Source organism: Labrus mixtus, chromosome 8 (genome assembly GCF_963584025.1).
Source record: "Labrus mixtus chromosome 8, fLabMix1.1, whole genome shotgun sequence".
Classification (NCBI taxonomy): Eukaryota; Metazoa; Chordata; class Actinopteri; order Labriformes; family Labridae; genus Labrus; species Labrus mixtus.
The window spans coordinates 8,099,898-8,117,055 of record NC_083619.1 but is presented as its reverse complement, the minus strand read 5'-3'; the positions used below and the strand labels follow the sequence as shown (position 1 = coordinate 8,117,055).

At 40.5% G+C, this 17,158-nt stretch overlaps 2 protein-coding genes across 3 annotated transcripts; both read right to left on the bottom strand.

Moving 5' to 3' along the window:
• Positions 1 to 1,503: 1,503 nt before the first annotated feature.
• Positions 1,504 to 4,927, bottom strand: cbln12 (cerebellin 12). Its single transcript, XM_061044033.1, has 4 exons — positions 4,722 to 4,927; positions 3,110 to 3,816; positions 2,498 to 2,617; positions 1,504 to 2,214 (listed from the first exon to the last, which is right to left on the bottom strand). Exons 2-4 carry the CDS (start codon positions 3,392 to 3,394, stop codon positions 2,017 to 2,019), a joined length of 603 nt encoding a protein of 200 aa, XP_060900016.1. The 5' UTR covers positions 3,395 to 3,816; positions 4,722 to 4,927; the 3' UTR covers positions 1,504 to 2,016.
• Positions 4,928 to 6,960: 2,033 nt separating this feature from the next.
• trim110 (tripartite motif containing 110) lies at positions 6,961 to 14,498 on the bottom strand. Of its 2 annotated transcripts, none has more exons than XM_061044032.1 (6): positions 14,344 to 14,489; positions 12,576 to 13,118; positions 12,397 to 12,492; positions 10,997 to 11,230; positions 8,107 to 8,252; positions 6,961 to 7,100 (listed from the first exon to the last, which is right to left on the bottom strand). In XM_061044032.1, exons 2-5 carry the CDS (start codon positions 13,062 to 13,064, stop codon positions 8,214 to 8,216), a joined length of 858 nt encoding a protein of 285 aa, XP_060900015.1. In that variant the 5' UTR covers positions 13,065 to 13,118; positions 14,344 to 14,489; the 3' UTR covers positions 6,961 to 7,100; positions 8,107 to 8,213. The 2 variants fall into 2 exon arrangements, with proteins under 2 accessions (XP_060900015.1, XP_060900014.1); XM_061044031.1 differs by lacking the exon at positions 6,961 to 7,100 and adding an exon at positions 8,501 to 8,619 and having other exon boundaries at positions 8,127 to 8,252; positions 14,344 to 14,498.
• Between the last annotated feature and the right edge of the window lie 2,660 nt (positions 14,499 to 17,158).

Sequence of the window (17,158 nt, the reverse complement as noted above, 5' to 3'; positions counted from 1 at the left end):
TGATCTGGTACATCGCTGTTTTTACAGACATATATGTTCATATTAGGGAGCACACTCGTTTTAACGCTGACTGAAGAAAAACAAACGGCGTTTAGATGATCTCAAAATAGTATAAAGCGAGCAACAAAAGAGGCCTGTTTGTGGAAGACACTGGCAGTTTTTTCAGGGTTTCATTACATTGTCCACCGCTCAGTTATCACCTTCAACTTATGATACTGACTACATTATTTATCAAATACACATCCTAATCCAGTAGGTACATTCAAGGCAAATATCCGTGATTATTGTTGATCATTATTAAAACCTGAGTTATTAATAAGGGCTCTAGTTTCGATGTCAAGGAGATGCTCGTGTGCTCGCCGCGGGGACGCAGCTCTGTCAGTCTGGAGTTTGGCGCCCTCTATCGACCTTAGTGTGAAACATGATCATTATCAGTTTGGGCCAGAGCTTATTTTAAGAATGGACTGATTATCCTTTTTATTACTTGTGTCGGTGTGTCAACCTACCCTGTCAGAAATATGTTTAAAAATATGTATCATGGAAAAGAAATGAACATTAAATAAAGTAAAAACACTAGATCTTTTCAAATAGAGGACATTTGTTAAAGACAGAGGCTCAGGGAATTAAGCCTGTAAGGTTGCCCATATCAGTTAATACTGTATTTGAGTTGTGAAATATCCCAAACAAAAAGTACAATTAATAATAATAATACCACAAATCAAATGAAGAACAAGAAACCAGCATTCTCCTGCTGTCTTGGACTTGATACGAAGCCCCTGCCTTCATCTTTTTAACATAATAACTGTTTTTTTCTTCTCAGCTTTAATATAAGTCTTTTTCAGGGATGACAGTGGCCTTTATAGCTTTAAAAATATATAAAACAGACATGAAAGGACCTGATTTTTCTATAAAGGAACTTTGAAAAGAAGAGCCCACACTTCAGTCTCCCTTCTATTGACATTAACGTTTCTTCATTTGGTGCATTAATGTGACACAATGAATTAATGTCATGCTTCTCAATTTGCAGGAATTCTCTAGTCTCCTTAAATCATAAAAATGTGATTCTGATATCAGCCCGAGATAGTGGCAATGAAGCAGAGAAGCGTGAGTGACCGCCTGTGACAGGGCTCCACACTTTATCCATTGCAGCCCTGCAGAGAGGAGCCTGCCTGCTCGCCAGAGCCTCCATCTGTCTGTGGCCCTGCGAGGAGTATCCGCTATCCACCACACTCACACGCTGCTCCACGCTGCTCTGCTCGGTCCACGCCAACGCCAACTCTGCTGGTGAGAGCTATATTTACAAACAGCTGCCGAGGCACTGAGAACCATGAGAGGAGGGAGGAACACTCATTTACATGAGCAGATTAAACTGTCACAACATATTTCACAATCACCCCAGTGATTTCTGGATTTTAATCTAGATGTGATTCATAAAATATTTCCTTGGCTCATTATGGAAATTAATATTTGTCACTTAATGTAAAATGCTGAAAAAAACAAAGCCAACTTTATATGATTTTATTTAGATATTTTCTCCTCAATATAAATTTCTGTGTAAATAAACATTATTTTTGCGGGAGAAGAACAGGCATATACAGGAGCATCAGTCGTACAACACAATAGAATTAAAGGGAAAGTTTGTTTGCTAGACAGGAGGCCATGTGGAGCGCAGCCGTGTTTCAAACATATCAGTGAAAAAAATAAAAGCATCTTAGCACAGAAGCCCACATTGCACATGGCTACTTTATATTTTTGTTACAATTAAAGTATCTCCGACAAGTATATATTTATACACAGAAACAGAGCAAATGAAATCCACAGATAAATCGTGTTCACTGATCACTTCTCCAACCCTTCTTTTATTTTAGCCTCATATGAGAATTCTGTTGATCTCACTTTGCATAAAACAAATCCCTTCATGCATTGTATAAAGAGGCTCGGATTGAAGCTTTGCCCGCTTTTCTCATCCTCACCTATTCTCTTTCTATCAACCCCCCCTCCCCATCCAACTTTTCCTCACAAGGGGAAGACAAGGAACCCAGAGAAGGTGGAGTACTTCCAGCCTCCCATCAGGTTCCCTCTCTCCAGTCTCAGGTAGGCTTTGTCCCCCTTCTCCATGATCACCAGGCCGGCGTTAGTGGCTGCTTCTCTGGTCACGTCCTGGTCCCCGGCGAATGCTGAAATCATTGGCCAGCCATTCAGCATCAGACTGACCTGTAAGACAGCCAATCAACCAATAGATCAATCCATTTATATAGCTCCAAAATGTAACAAGTTATCTTTATGCTCTTTGATATATTATTTAGAGAGACCAAACATTTATCCACAAATGAGCAAGCACTAAGAGACAGTAAAGTCCCTTTTAACAGGTAGAAAAGTCAAGCGGGACCAGACTCATTGTGTCACAGCCATCTGCCGGGATCCAAGATGGACAAGGGATGAAAACTTGAAAAGTTGACGTAGTTAAAAAAAAGGTGTCGTACTTGAGGTTTAGTACCTGAATAGTTTGTCTGTTGTAAGCCTTTACAACATGGAAGTTGAAGCTGTAGACGCCTCTTCTCGGTGCCAGGAAGACGCTGCTCTCTTGGTCAAAATGGGTGCCCACGTTCACCAAAATCTGCAACCATAACGGAGGGAGAAGAAGAAGAAAGGCAAGATGATGGGTGATATCCACATAAAGACTATACTGTGTTTAGAAGGTTTGGAAAGAAAGCAATCCAAAGATGAGTGGTGATGAACAGTGAGGTTATTGTCAAGAGATAACAAAACATTTATGAAAATAGGGTCACTAGAATCAGTGGTTAAGACTTCAAAATTCTACCTAAATATGATCATTTTTACATTTCCATTTCCAAAAGAAGACCAAAAGTGGGTGAAGATGCAGCCCTCTCCCAGGTCAGTGTTTACCCCATTATCATTCTTCACTTTCAGAGCTCTAATGGTATGTGCATCTTATTGGCAGAACACTCTTAATGAAAAACAGATTTAAGAAGCTTTATGGAGAATACTTTTAAAAGGTTGAGGAATAAGACGAAACCAAAAAAATGTAGGCTATATAAAATGTTTCAAGTAGTCAATGACAGACAACCATTAGCAGTTCAATACTCACGTTATCAAAGTAGATGATCATGGTGCGGTTGCTCATGTCTGTGGGCTCGTGGTTGGTCTGACGGCTGGCAGAGAAGGCGACCCTGCCCGAGCCGGAGCGGACCGACATGCCTAGAGCGTTACCAGCGGGCTCGGAGGAAGGAGTGGAGTCACATACGACCAAACATTTCCCCTCCAGGATGATGGGCTCTGTGTCATTCTGGCTCATGGACTCCATCGGCCCCCACATCAACAGGAGGAGGACGAGGAGTACGGGGAGGTGCGGGAGGAGTAACCTGGGATGCATGATGGGACCTGGAATACTTTGTTTAATTTCTTAGATTGATTTTACTTTAAAGAAGTGTCACTTTGGACAACTTGAGATAAAAACACACATGCTATGGTGAAGAAAAATGTGAAAATTCTCCAAAGTTTAACTTTCTTTTTGGATAGTTGATGAAGTTCATTAATGTCCACTCAGGAAACTGAAAAACCAGCAGATGGGTCTCGATATCGAATTGTACTTTGATAAAACACAGAACTGTGTATTGGATGTAGCTGTCAGTTATCTATTGCTCTTCTTTGACCCTTCAAATCCCAAATCCCCCTAGTGTCCTATGTGCTGTGACAGCAGGGTCCAGAGTGACAATCACTCCAAAAAGCTCCTCCTGGTATTTTCAAACTGGTACCATCAGCAAAAAGCCTGACACGACGGCCGAAGAGATGAAGCTGGAAGAAAGAAAGGGATGGAGAGAGAAAAGTGCAGAAAAGTGAGTAAAGAGTTTAAAGATAGAGAGAAAGAGGAAAAGATAAAAAATAAAAAAAATAAACATTTTGAGGAGAGGTGAGGAAAAACAAACAGTTGAGGTAAGAGTCTGGAGAGGTGACAGGGAAAAGATGTCGGACCCAGGAGGGAGTGAGAAACAGAGTGGGAGAGGGGGAACAACTCCACTGAGTGACCATCTGTCTTTTACACGTATCCCCTCCTCCCGACCAACGCTGCTCAACACGCATTCCCTCACACAATACACACACACACAATACACACACACACACACACACACACACACACACACATGCACACATACAACACAACACACACACACACACACACACACACACATGCACACATACAACACAACACACACACACACACACACACACACACACACACACACACACACACACACACACACACACATGCACACATACAACACACACACACTTGCTCCTTTGTGCTTTTGTTTCACACTTATGCATGCACATACATCGGTTACACAGAAAATATCACTTTTTCCGTTTCATCTTCATTTTCTCTCTGAGTTTGTCGTTTAAATCAAAGAACTGAAAGATGAAATGTGACCTCATGTGATGCTCCCGAGTTAAAAACAATAAATCATTTTAAAAAAACCATTCATTTATCTTTAACAAAAACGAGCGACAGCCTGTATGAAAAGGTCTTTTTCCGCTTTAATAAAACATATTCCATCACACACTAATACATCTGCTTATAAATGAAAGAAGACATGACATTATGGGAAACCGATCAGTTACTCAGGTCAAAACTAATGTCCTAAAATGACACTACTACTACTGAGCAGAAAAAGCCTGAATAAAAAAAAAAGGATGATCACCTGTTTCCCTCTGAGAAGACTTGTATTCCATATCAGGGGAGAACCGCAGATTCCTTCCAGCTGACATTTGGTTGAAACCTCTGTATTATCGCTCCTCTATCACATATTTCAAAGCATGGCAGTCAGTATGATCACCACCGAGCCAGCGTCTGCTCTGATCTATCTCTCTCTCTCTCTCTCTGTCTCTCCCTCTCTCTCTCTCGCTGCAACACCCTCCTCTCCTCCTGCTTCTTTCTCACCCTCTATGTTACTACCACCCACTCACCTTTACAGTGAAGTAAAGGAAAAACGAAGAGAAGATAATTGGGTTTCTGAGCCGCATCAAAGAGCAAAGCTAATGCGTGAGTGGCAGATGTTTTATTCTTTAATTTTTTTAATTTTTAAGTGTCCAATAGATTTAGTGAGTCACTCGTGTGTGTTTTCAGGCTGAGGTAATAAGGATCAAACCTCAATGGGAAAACACTTTGTACACCTTTAATGCTTTAAATAACTAATAAGCTTCTGTGATAAGACACTACAGCAGACAACGGGCTGCATTCACTGTATGTATACACTTCTCTTTGTATACATTATTTCAATGTTCAATCTGAACACTCACAACAGTCTAATGAATAAGATACAGCTAATGGCTAAAAACATGATCCAGCATTTAAAACATGTAGCTTTCAGACAAACTGAGGTAGTGCAGTGCTTCTTCAAAAGAAGAATGATATGGTGAAGTGTAATGTTTGAAAGAAAACAGACAAGAAGTCGACCTGGTATGCAAAGAAAACAACATTTCAGCCATCTGTTATTTGACCAGATTTCAATCACCAGTCATCTACATTTTAATCGACACAGATAGAAAGAAAAGCACAAAAAAGTTTGAGTCATGTCGTTTCTTCTGCGTGTGTGGTCCTGCCTTGGTCCACTAAGCTGCTTTTCACGTGTTCTTTTCTCATATTTCTCTGTTAAGACATAATTTCAATGTCAGAATCTCCTGATCACAGATGAAAGAGTTATACAGTTTTGTGTCATTATGGAGGAAGAAGCTGAGCTCAGCCGGAGAAACACCAAAGAGTGTCATTGAGAACTGCCACCAACAAGGTTCCTGACGTGGAGATAGGAATCAATGCCACTTTGTCTTGGTAGGACTTTGTTAACCAACGAGACGTTTACTTTTTAAAAAAAATCTTCCTTGCTATTTTCCATTCCCCGTCCTCAGACTTTGACGATTGAGATGTGGCTGTTGAGCTCAGCTTTGTAGAGTCCGAAGCCCAAACACGCCGGCTGAGTGAAGGCGGTGGAGAAGGTGTGGATGTGGGTGAGGTTGCTGGATGGTCCCACCTCAGAGAAGGTGATGGTGCCAGCCCCGTAGTCCACGGCGACAGCTACTCTGTTACCAGTCATCTGATACGTGAGGCGGGTCTTCTTGCGGTTGTGCCAGGCAGCCAGCTTCCTGTCATGCTGCTGAGTCAAACTCCATGATACCTGGAAAACAAGCAGCCGGGTTTTAATCAAGGAATCACTTTTTTTTTTTAAAGCTCCTCTGAGGAACTTTCAGGTTGTGTTGGCGCCCCCTGTGGACAAAGAGTACACCGTATCTCTTTGCTGATTTTGTCTTGTACATGTGCAAGTAAAATCTTATCCTGGTTTCTTCTAACATGTGAATGTATCACTCATCAAGAATCTTTTCCTAGAAAATGTTTTTTTAAAGGCAGTTTTCGAGGCATACAGCTCTTCTGACACCTACCACCTCTGCATTTTGGTTAACGCTTTAAAATGACTACACAAATATTCAGTCTTTATGCTGTTTGTCTTGTTTGATTGTGTAGCTCATAAAGAGGCATCAGTATCAGTTTCAGTATGTTTCATAAAACTCCTCACAGGAGCTTTAATTTGAAATGAGAGATTAAAGAAATATGTTGATTAAGTTGTTGGCATGGGGCTGACGAGTTTGGGGCCAACGACCCAAACTCAGAATGCTTCTCAGGATGTAAAATAATACCACACACTTCAAACAGAATCTTCCACCTCTTAAATATCTACAAATTAAGGCCAAAAAAAAGATTTCTGGACTTTTAATGATGGAGGCATCAACTGATCCAAACGTGTGTAGCACTCTTACCTTGTTGTTCCCAAAGGCGTTGCCATCTTTCCCCTTCCGTCCAATACTTCTATAACAGACGCCGATATCCCAGAATCCTTCAGCCTCCAGCTCCCAGTAGTGAGTCCCAGAGGAGAAGGTCTGGGCAGTGAGGACCTGGGGCCAGTGGTCGAAACGTTCGGGGTGAGCAGCGCAGGGCAGACGGCCTTTGACCCGCGTCACTGAGCGAAGGTCGTCAGTGATGCTCAACAGAGGATGAGCTGTGTTTGTGTCCAGAGTCAAAGGACTGGTTACTGTCGGAGAGTAGAGCCAAACAGTAAAATATAGATTATATAACAACAAAGTCAAGCCAAGTTATCTGATTGGACAAGAGGCATTTCATAATGACTTATATAGATTACAACATCACAGGGACCGTTAACGTGGAGTATGTCACCTCAAGCGTCCTGAACATGGTTTATTATCATGACAGCAGACAGTGTTCGTACAGCTTGATCATACTGGTACAAGAAACAACTGTCAAAAGACTCTTAATAAATTAGCAGTATGATATATGAAAATATAGAGATAAACATACAGCAGGCTATACGTGAACATACACGAAGTGGCAAATCTGCAGGAAAACGTTTGAGGGCCTTAATTGGCAACAGTCCAGTTTAAGTCAGGAAGTTTGTTGACAAATAAAAGATTAAAAACATAAAAAATCACAATATCTCCTTGCTCATTACTTACTATTATCTCCAGATTGTTACCATGTTCAACAAAAGCAATATCATACTCAACAATGAGCTTTGAAAAGGAATACTAGCACGCTGTGGTTATCTCCAAATTCATAACCATGCTGATAATAACTTCATCAGCGCTTCATCTTGTGTGAAATTTCTACATTTCACTGATGTTTGAGTTACGCTATTTTTGTCTTTTTGCCATTTTCTCTCAGTACTGCAAAAAGAAGGGAGGTGAGCTAAACTCGGTCAGCTATGCTCAGTGTAAACTCGCTGTAGAGCTCACACAATTGTTATATCTCACATGTTTAATTTAACTTCTTAAAAAAAACATGGTTCAAAGAACATCAGTTTTATTTTTACAGGGGTTTATGTGCGTGACTTTGGACACAGCGAGGCTAGCTATTGCTGTCCTGTTTTCAGTCTCCATGTTAGGCATACAGCTGCTGGCTGATCCTCAATAAATCAATCGATTGTCTTAGCTTACTTTCTCTAAGAAACCAGAGTGTATTTCCCAACATCAAAGCCTTCCTTCATTAGGATAAGATAAACGTGGCAGACTTGTGTCACTCACACAGCTCTCGTTTGAGGTCACTGAGGCAGCGGAGGGTGGCAGTGATGAACTCTCTGTACTTGCTCTCTATGTCCTCTAAGATGTGTTTCCTGTCTAGACTGATGGCATCAGGTCTGAAGAGTGGGTTGTTCAGGTCTTCTAGTAACCTTAAATACAAAAACACAACACACATACTGCATGAGGAAACTATCTTGCTTTAATGAATAAGCACATATCAAGGCAGGTGTAAAGAACTAGTTGATTTCTTCTACCATTTTTGTTTTGCTATTTTTACTATCTCCAACCTGCATAAACACAGAGACTACATATCAGCACACACACACACACAAACATGTAAGGACACCTGAGGTCTAACATGACGTGGCACAGCTTCACTGACTCAAACTGAACTTACTTTGTGTCGTCTGATTCAAAGGCCTGAGGAGAGAAGAGTGAAGGTCAGCTGAGACAAAAACCAACATCGAGCCATCGATTCAAAGAGAGTCTAACAAACGTCCCTCTGAATGTGCAGCGCTGCATATGAAAGTAAACAAACATAAGGTTTAATCTCGTTCACACATAAAGCTAACCACATCTGTGGCCCTGGACATTTCATTATGTGGGTATGTACAATCTCTCCTCCTCAATTTATGAGCTTGTTCAATATATAGGAAACCCCGAGAGGAGAGCGGAAAGAATGTGGCCGTCTCTTCTCTAAAGTCTGATCTGCATTATTTTCATGTCTGTGTTTGAGACAAAAGAAATGTAAAAAAAAAAAAAAAGATTTTGTCTGCATAATCATTCGAAGCTATTTAATTTATTTTCAACCATGAAAAGATAATAAAAATACTCAGGTGGAAAAATGAAGATTCTTTTGGACCATTACTCTCCAAATAACTTTTTTCTTAGTAACATCCGCTCTCCTTTTAAACTAAAAACTGGGAAGAGATTTTTGTTAGGTCAGTTTTTTTTAATGAGACATGGCTCTTGTAGAAACTCATTCATAAAGATGACACTATCAGGCTCGATTTTTAACCTGTTGTCAAAGATTTAAAAAAGCAACTTCAATAACAGATCCAAGTGACACTTTGTCCTCTAAACCTGTTTTAAAGATGAAATTTAATTCAGTAACTTTCTTTCAGTACTTTCAGTAAAAGAAAACGGCTCGACCAGTAACAATGTTATCGCTCTGCTTACTAGCTTGGACTGTTTTAGCATTTATAACCTCAACGCTTTGACGCCAGACTCTTCTATGAGGTACATTTCCAAATATTTCAGACAATTTCTCACCCTTTAATAAAGCAAGCAGGTAAATGTTTTGCATAAACATTAGCATAGTGTTGAGCATATAATACATCATTTTGTCAGCTTACAAACCTCAGCAATGAGAAAACAACATCTAAGTTTTGATTTTAAATAATGAAACATGATTACTAAGAGGTGACAGGTCAGACCTTATATGACCAGGCTAACGGTGGTTTAATACCAACACTGATGTTTGCTGGGATTGTTTAGCGTGTGCAGTTGAGCTTGTTAGCATGAAGTTAAATAAGAACTTAACAAAGCTGAGGCTGATGGGATGTCTTGGGTAATAAAATTAAACCACTGGGCAAAGTGGAACCTTGACCAAATCAATCAAATAATTACAATTATAGACTCTAGATAAACCTGGTTGAAGCCTCTGTGACGTCACTCATTGGTTACTAAAGGGGGCCATGGCAGTTGTCATATTGAAAATACTGTCTCAACCATAGACTGTTGTAGAAAAGGCCCCAAAGTTACATGTTAAGGTTTTTGCTTTATGTTAAAATAGTGTTTGATTCCTGTTCAGTTGAATGTGATGATATTGTGCTCAATAGGGGAGAGGTGTCACCTGCTGGTCATGTAGTGAATTACACCATGTAGTAATGAGCAGTGTGCATCAGTGTGCAGAGTAATCACTTCAGAAGTTGGTTGTGCGTGAATGAAAAGATTGAGTCTTATAGAAAAACCACATCAAGACCCAATACTCTGTCATATTGAATGGCCACTGAGATGCCTGTATTTTGTTTCACTACAAGAGAAGAAGTAAACAGCCATTCAACCAATTCTGCACTCTTGTTATTTATATTCTGGAATAAGGCCTGAAGTGGTGTTCTGGCCGACACACCTGAGTGAATCCAGTGAAAAGCAACAGACTAGTGTCCCAACTGAGTTTAGTTTTATTATCTTCATTACAACTGTAAATATTAATGGGCGGAGCCTGAGTGACGTCACACATCTGTTACAGGCAGGGGGTTCATCGGCAGCAGCCTCCATGCTGGAAATGCTGCCTCAGCCTAACTTTCAGTCAAACTAACGAAAGGCTTAGAGTCGAAGCTGAGACGGGTTTTAGGCCTTATGGCAAACCGTCACATCGCGCCCCACCTGTCAATCATGTCAGCTACGCGCCTAACTGTGGAAAACGTACAGTGTGTGACTGGGTTGATAATAATTATTCAGATCTATTTTGTTTTTTGTACCAGGCTTTAAAATTTTTTATTTCTGCTGTAAAAACGGCTTTTTTGCCAGTCATGTGTATGTGACCTCCAGTGTTCCTGGAGCAAGCCTCAAGCGGACTCTTGACAAACTGCAGGATTTTACACTTCCGCATTGGCTTCATTTTTCAAGACCGGAGGTTGCCGCTTGGTCTCAACCTTCTGTATCTCTTGGTCAACTTTACAACATGCAAAAAGCTGGAGCTGAGGCGGGGCCTCCTACCCTGTGCCCGCAGGTCAGTCAGATCAGCCACACCTTTTTATTATAAATAAGTCTTGAACTAGGCTGTTAATATGTTTATTCCTATGTTCATAATTATGATCATTTTCATGACCTTCTCCAAAACAGATCTGGTGATGTGAATCAGAGTTTTCTGTCCAGCACTGAGTCTTACCCAGATGAGCAGGAAGGGGTCGGGCTCTGCCAGCAGAGAGGACAGGTAGTGCTGGATGCTCACCACTCGGCTCATGTCCTCTCTCACCTTGGAGCAGTCCTCGCTCACTCGCGCTATCACCTGCTGTCTCTCCCTCTTCGTGATCTCCCTGAGTGCCACCACCAGCTTCTTCACCTGGATCTGCAGGTCTGAACTCAGCCGCTCCACCTGTGTGTCGTCCTGCTTCAGAGAGTCCTGCGACCGAGAGACATGACAGGTTGTTGGTTCGTGCCACGTCAGTGATTGAGAGATAATCAAACCAAAGACCGTGGGTAGAACAAGGCCAGTCGTCGGGTTAGACAAGGAAAGGATTTAAATGTGATCCTTTGTGTGTGGTACCTCAGACAGTACAGGATTTAGAGAACATCTTCTACTGATGACCATTTAACTCAGTCACGCAGAATCAGGATCAACCCAAAGACAAAGACACCCAATATACCTGCAAACCATAAAATCATTCTCCTTGTTTGGATACTCAAGGTTTTGATCATGTAACGATCATTGATGTGAAATGAAGAGATCTGTATCCCATCTGTAACCAGCGGATCCTCACGAAGGCTTCTTCTAAAAACATGCTCTCCAGTGAATTTTCTCTGTCGCTGCCATGATGTCGTCATGATTGACCTGTTTGTCAAACTGTCAAAATGCTGTTTAAAATCGTCCATTCCTCCCTGCATAAAAATGACTAAATGCTCCTTTGGTTTTACATTTCTGACTATGACAGACATCAGTATTCCTTTTAGATCTTATGTCATATTTTATGTATTGTTTTATTTTACTTCATGTATCCCACAAGGGGAATTACTTTTACACTCTGTTATTGAGACATGCTACACACACGTAAGCTGAAATACACACAAAGGATCCTATGGACATGCACTAATGTAAGAGATGTCAGAATTAGGGGGGTGCACATGAAAGAGCGCCCGAGCAGTTGGGGGTTCGGTGCCTTGCTCAACGGCACCTCGGCAGTGCTCAGGAAGTGACCAGGAACATCTCCAGGTACCAGACCAACTTCCATGCTTTGGTCCACACCAGGACTTGAACTGGTGACCCTCTGGCCCCCAAATGTTATATTTGATCTCACTGGTGCCTGTGTTCACATTTTTCTCCCTTTAAATTGAGTAGAATAGCATCACTGAATGTGATCAATTTATTTCTGCATGACATGCAGCAAAGGGCCGATGTTCAGATTTGAACCCGAGGCCACTGCGACGAGCACTAAAGCCTTTGTACATGGTACTCGTGACATGTGTCTGTACATTGAAAAGTATGTTACTGTACACACACTCGGCCGTTACAGTTGATTTTAATTCTGAGTCTGATCCTATGTTCCCTGCAGTTTTAGATGTTTTACTCACGGTCATGGTGGTATCCATATCCCCGTGCTCTATCAGGATCTGCTCCCCTTCCTTCAGCTTCTCCTCTGATTTTCTGAGCAGTGTTTGGAGAATGACCTGCAGAGAAACACACATGAAAAACCCAAACAGTCTTTCACACACAAACAGAGAAACCCAGTTTGTGAAGTCGTCCCGCTGACCTTCAGATCCTCCTCCACCTGTCTCAGCGCCTTCACTTTGTGCTGAGCGTGGCCCCCCTCCAGGAGACAGTCTCCACACACGTACACTCTTTCATCGGCACAGTAGTAGCGCAGTACTTCTGTGTGTGTTTGACATCGTCGCTGGGAGAGGTCCATCAGCGGATCCACCAACAGGTGGGTGCTAAACGCCGGCCTCTCCAGATGGGGTTGGAGGTGTTGGGCGCACAACGACACTTCACACCTCAGGCAGGTCTTGACGGCTAACTGTTTTTGTTCTTCCTCTGTATCAGAAGGGCAGCAGTCGCAGTGCACCTCGCCGTGCTCCTCCTGACACTGCGGGCAGGTGAAGCGGGTTCTCTCCTCGTCCTGGGCGCTCCAGGCCTCCCGGATGCAGGTGGGGCAGAAGCTGTGGCCGCAGGGCAGCGGGTGGGTTTGGCTGAAGATGTCTCGGCACACGGAGCAGGTCAGCTCTTCCTCGCCGGACGCCATGATGAACGGTAGACGGCTCACTGTAGTTTGTTGTGTGTGTGTCACACAAGGATGCTAACAGTTGATTTATACAAAACAGTGTGATCAGAAACACATTCATTAAAGAGCATACAATTCAAACTTCAGAAAAAACACACAATGGCTTTGATTGCAGTCAAATATGGCTTAAAAAAACTAACCAGACATCATATCACAGAGATTTATATTTAAGATTGGAAATCCTAATTTTAAACACTCACAAGTTTCATATCAATGTATAAAAAAAACAAGTTTTTCTGTCAATAAGATTCAATAGTGACCATTTGTGACCACTATAAAGAATTGTTGTTTATAACATGTTTTTGTTTTTTCTACATCTCTTGCTTTCTGCCTTTTTTTAAACTAATAATTAAGCACTGTTTAAAAAAAATCAAGCCTTAATATTGTTTGAAACAGTAAAATCACATTTTGTTAGGGTGATTCTTCATTTGTGTATTACCTTGTATGTCTTATGTGTGAGGTTTTTATCGAAGCCGTTTACAGGCTTCTATCACACCCACACAGGCCTTCATATTTTCTTCTATCAATGTGTGAAACAAAATAAACTAAACCAGACATCCCATTGTGGGCTGTGAAATGGCGAATGAAAGGCAACATTTGCACAGGACATATGCTGCTGTTACATGGAAGAAGAACTAATGCTGATGAGAATTAAGAGACAGCTGCTTTTGAGGTGGTGGCAAGTGTGAAGTCCTTGTTTCACTCCAACTGTGCGCTCAGACCAGTAATCCTGTATACTGGGCTTTTGCCTACTGTGCTCTATTTATAGAACACTTAACTATATAACCAGTGCTACTAAGAAATGTACTGAGGGTGGACAAAAGTTACAGACGCACCTCAAAAACATGAAAATGGCAAATAGGCCACAAAAACAATTACCCAAGAGCTGAATCATGATACATGTGCATGTTATCTTGTGTAAAGTCAGCTAATTTGATGACATTTGACCATACATATGTATGTCCTTAGAATATAAAAATACATATACATTTAAGTATGACTGTAACAGACTGTAACAGACAATGTAAACGGCTGTAACACTGACCCTAGATGAACGTCAACTTGAATCGAACCCAAGCATAGGGGATCAAGAGATCATCCTTGACAGCTTGTTGGCCTGATTAAATCTACATGTGTTCTGCTTTTACATGTTTAACCTCAAACTCAAATGTGCTCAGCTCAACTGATTTAAAAGAGAATGTTGACTCGATCTAGCAGAAACATTGAGTTTATTTCTTACCTGTAGGTGTCCTTGTGTTTGCAGACTGTGGCCATCGGTGATCGTGTGTGTTGTGAGCGCTCAACGTGCTGGCTGTGGAGGCTAATCCCAACAGATCAGCCTCTGCTTGAAACTTCACACAGGATTCAAGGTGGTCACATGATCCTGAGATGAGAGGGGAGGGGGAATTATTGTGCAACTTGAAAGTAAACTGTCAACTAAGATCACAATAATGATCCTCAGCATTTAAAGGGTCTTGTTTATTTTAAGTACCTACTGTTGGTACACCCTGATGTCAGCTCATCAGTCTGAAATATATTCTGCATGTGCAGCTGGAACTTTTGAAAGCTCCTGTGAAGAACTTTCATTTGTTGTCAATATTGTTGACCCCTGTAGACAAAGCAGTATCTCTTATCTCTTTCACTGATTAAGTCCTGAACTGGCTTAATTAGTATTTTCTTCTTTTTTAGTAAGCCTTTATTTAGAGATAGGATGGTGGACAGAGTCGGAAAATTAGGGGGAGAGAGAGAAAATGGGGAATGACATGCAGGAAAGGAGCCAGAGGTCGGACTCAAACCCAGACCGCTTGCCTTCAAGGACTCTAAGACTCTTTACATGGGGCGCACACACTAACCACTGAGCTATTGGCGCTCCTGAGGCTGTATTTTCTGATGTAAACTCTCATCCTGATCTCTTTTCACAGTCAAATGTATCACTCTGAAAGAAATTGGAACAAAGGATGTTTCAAAACATATTATACTATCTTGTTGCTGATGGTCTTGTTTGATTTTGTAAGTCATATAGTGGCATCAGTAATCATTCCAGTAAAAAGCCTAAACTCTTCTAGGTTTAGGGAGTCTCCTCTATATCTCTGGTAAAGTAATTGTTTGCTGCTGCTAACTGTAGCTGCTGTAAGCTAGGTGGCCCACTGGTAAATGTTCAGGAAACTGGCCCCAGAATGGTTCATCAGAAAAAGAGCCAGGCGAGCAAACAGCCTCAAGTGGCCGAACGATGGACAGGTATAGTCCAACCTCACAGAAGGTGGTCATGGTGGTCGATGAAGGAGTTCAGATAGAAACCTCCCATTATAAAACGTTAGCAAATCATTAATCATTGTGAAATTCTACTAAATAAAGAACTTAAATAAAACGTAAAATACAGTGAGTAGACAGTTCCACCTGACACCAGTCTCAGGATTAATGAAATACTGTTGTCAATATGATACTGTTCAAGGTTGATAGTGGAATAAGAGTCACAAAGTGTTATCAGCTTTCTGATTGATAAAAAAAGAAACATTGGTTACTGTTAAACACAAACAGATAATGATAGTATGTAAGATAAGATAATCCTTTATTTAAAAATAGATTTAAAAAAATGAAAAATAAAAAATAGATCAGCTGAGCTGCAGTTTTGACAGTTTTGCAGTTTTGTCCTAGCTAGCATTAGCCTTTTTAGTGATAGCTTTAAAGATCTGATCAATCTTGAAGACATTTATGAAAACTCTTTCATGAGTACTTAATATGACTCTCAGGTCATTCAGTTAATACAAAGTTGTCCTTTAGTTGTTTTTTTTTTTTTATATTTAGAAGAAGATATAGCCTTCCCACGAGGGGAATTTATTATTATTATTATTATTATTATTATTTTTTTATTATTATTTCATGCTCAGGGGTTAACTTACATTCAAATAAAGTAGGATAAAACATGGTCAGTTACAAAGCAAACAGAGTTTAGGAGAAAAAAATGATTAAAGATAGTCAAATATGGTGGTTAGTCATACCCTGGAAAGAGAAAGCATAAGGCTGATATACAGTCAGACATCAGGTAATATCTGCACAATTCGTATCCAGTGATGATCAAGTTTATACATATACAGAAGTTGTAACTTATAGTGTAATAAAGCCAGAATATATGAGCATTTGTATGAGTCATTTAGCTTTTCTAAAAAGAAAAAAGAAAACAAGCAAAGAGGAAACATCCAGCCTGGTACAGCAGTAACAAAATTCAACCTAGCATAAAATATTTCTGTGCATAACTCCAGTAAAACTAGAAGTTCTAATTTTTACACTTAGGACTTCTACATGTATAACAAACAAAAAAAGATTACTTAGTTAAGGCTGTCTTACCTGCTTCCAGTCTTTATGCTAAGCTAAGATTTTTTTACACTTTTCTTGATTTTGAAAATGGACGTTTTAGATATCAAAGTGAGATGAAGATTTAAATGTAGGCCTACCTTCATCTGCATGTTTTCAGTAAGATTTTTGTAACTTTGTCTAAAAGAAGAACTCACCTTCCTCCTCTGACCAATGACTCTGTGAATCATAAACAATAAAGATATTGCTCGTTTCTCTTAAATGTTTTGCTGCTTCATCCATATTAACGATTACCTTTCAAAGTTACTTTTTTCACATTCACCATGCAAAGCCTTACACTGGACGAGTGGAAAAGTAGGTGACAGTTGCACTTCAATGTATTGTGCTGTATTTGTGTGTGTAAGTATTTGTGTGATTACAAGTTTATTTTTTGTGTTTTGAATACATGTGCTTAGTAAAATGCTGCCGTGTCACGCTCGCCTGTTTTGCCTGGTTTTGAATATTATAAGCCTGGAAAAGGGTGTCATTTCCTGTCTTTCATTGTCTGTTCAACACAAAACAATTAGGGCTAATTTAATATAATTCTGAAAGAAAGGCTATACTTTCAGAACGTGTCCCCCAAAACTTCAAAATATACAATAAGTAACTTGACCTCCCCCAAGATATTCATTTTGTCATATTGTCCAATAGAGATACAGTTTGCATATTTCATCCTATTCCACCCTTGAATGGATTGATCAAAG

Coding starts and splice junctions, on each gene's coding strand:
- cbln12 (XM_061044033.1), bottom strand. CDS start 3,394: ATGCATCCCAGGTTACTCCTCCCGCACCTCCCCGTACTCCTCGTCCTC. Junction 2,618..3,109: donor TGATCATCTACTTTGATAAC/GTGAGTATTGAA, acceptor TTATGGTTGCAG/ATTTTGGTGAACGTGGGCAC. Junction 2,215..2,497: donor ACAACAGACAAACTATTCAG/GTACTAAACCTC, acceptor GCTGTCTTACAG/GTCAGTCTGATGCTGAATGG.
- trim110 (XM_061044031.1), bottom strand. CDS start 13,064: ATGGCGTCCGGCGAGGAAGAGCTGACCTGCTCCGTGTGCCGAGACATC. Junction 12,493..12,575: donor AGGTGGAGGAGGATCTGAAG/GTCAGCGGGACG, acceptor GTTTCTCTGCAG/GTCATTCTCCAAACACTGCT. Junction 11,231..12,396: donor ATATGGATACCACCATGACC/GTGAGTAAAACA, acceptor TCTCGGTCGCAG/GACTCTCTGAAGCAGGACGA.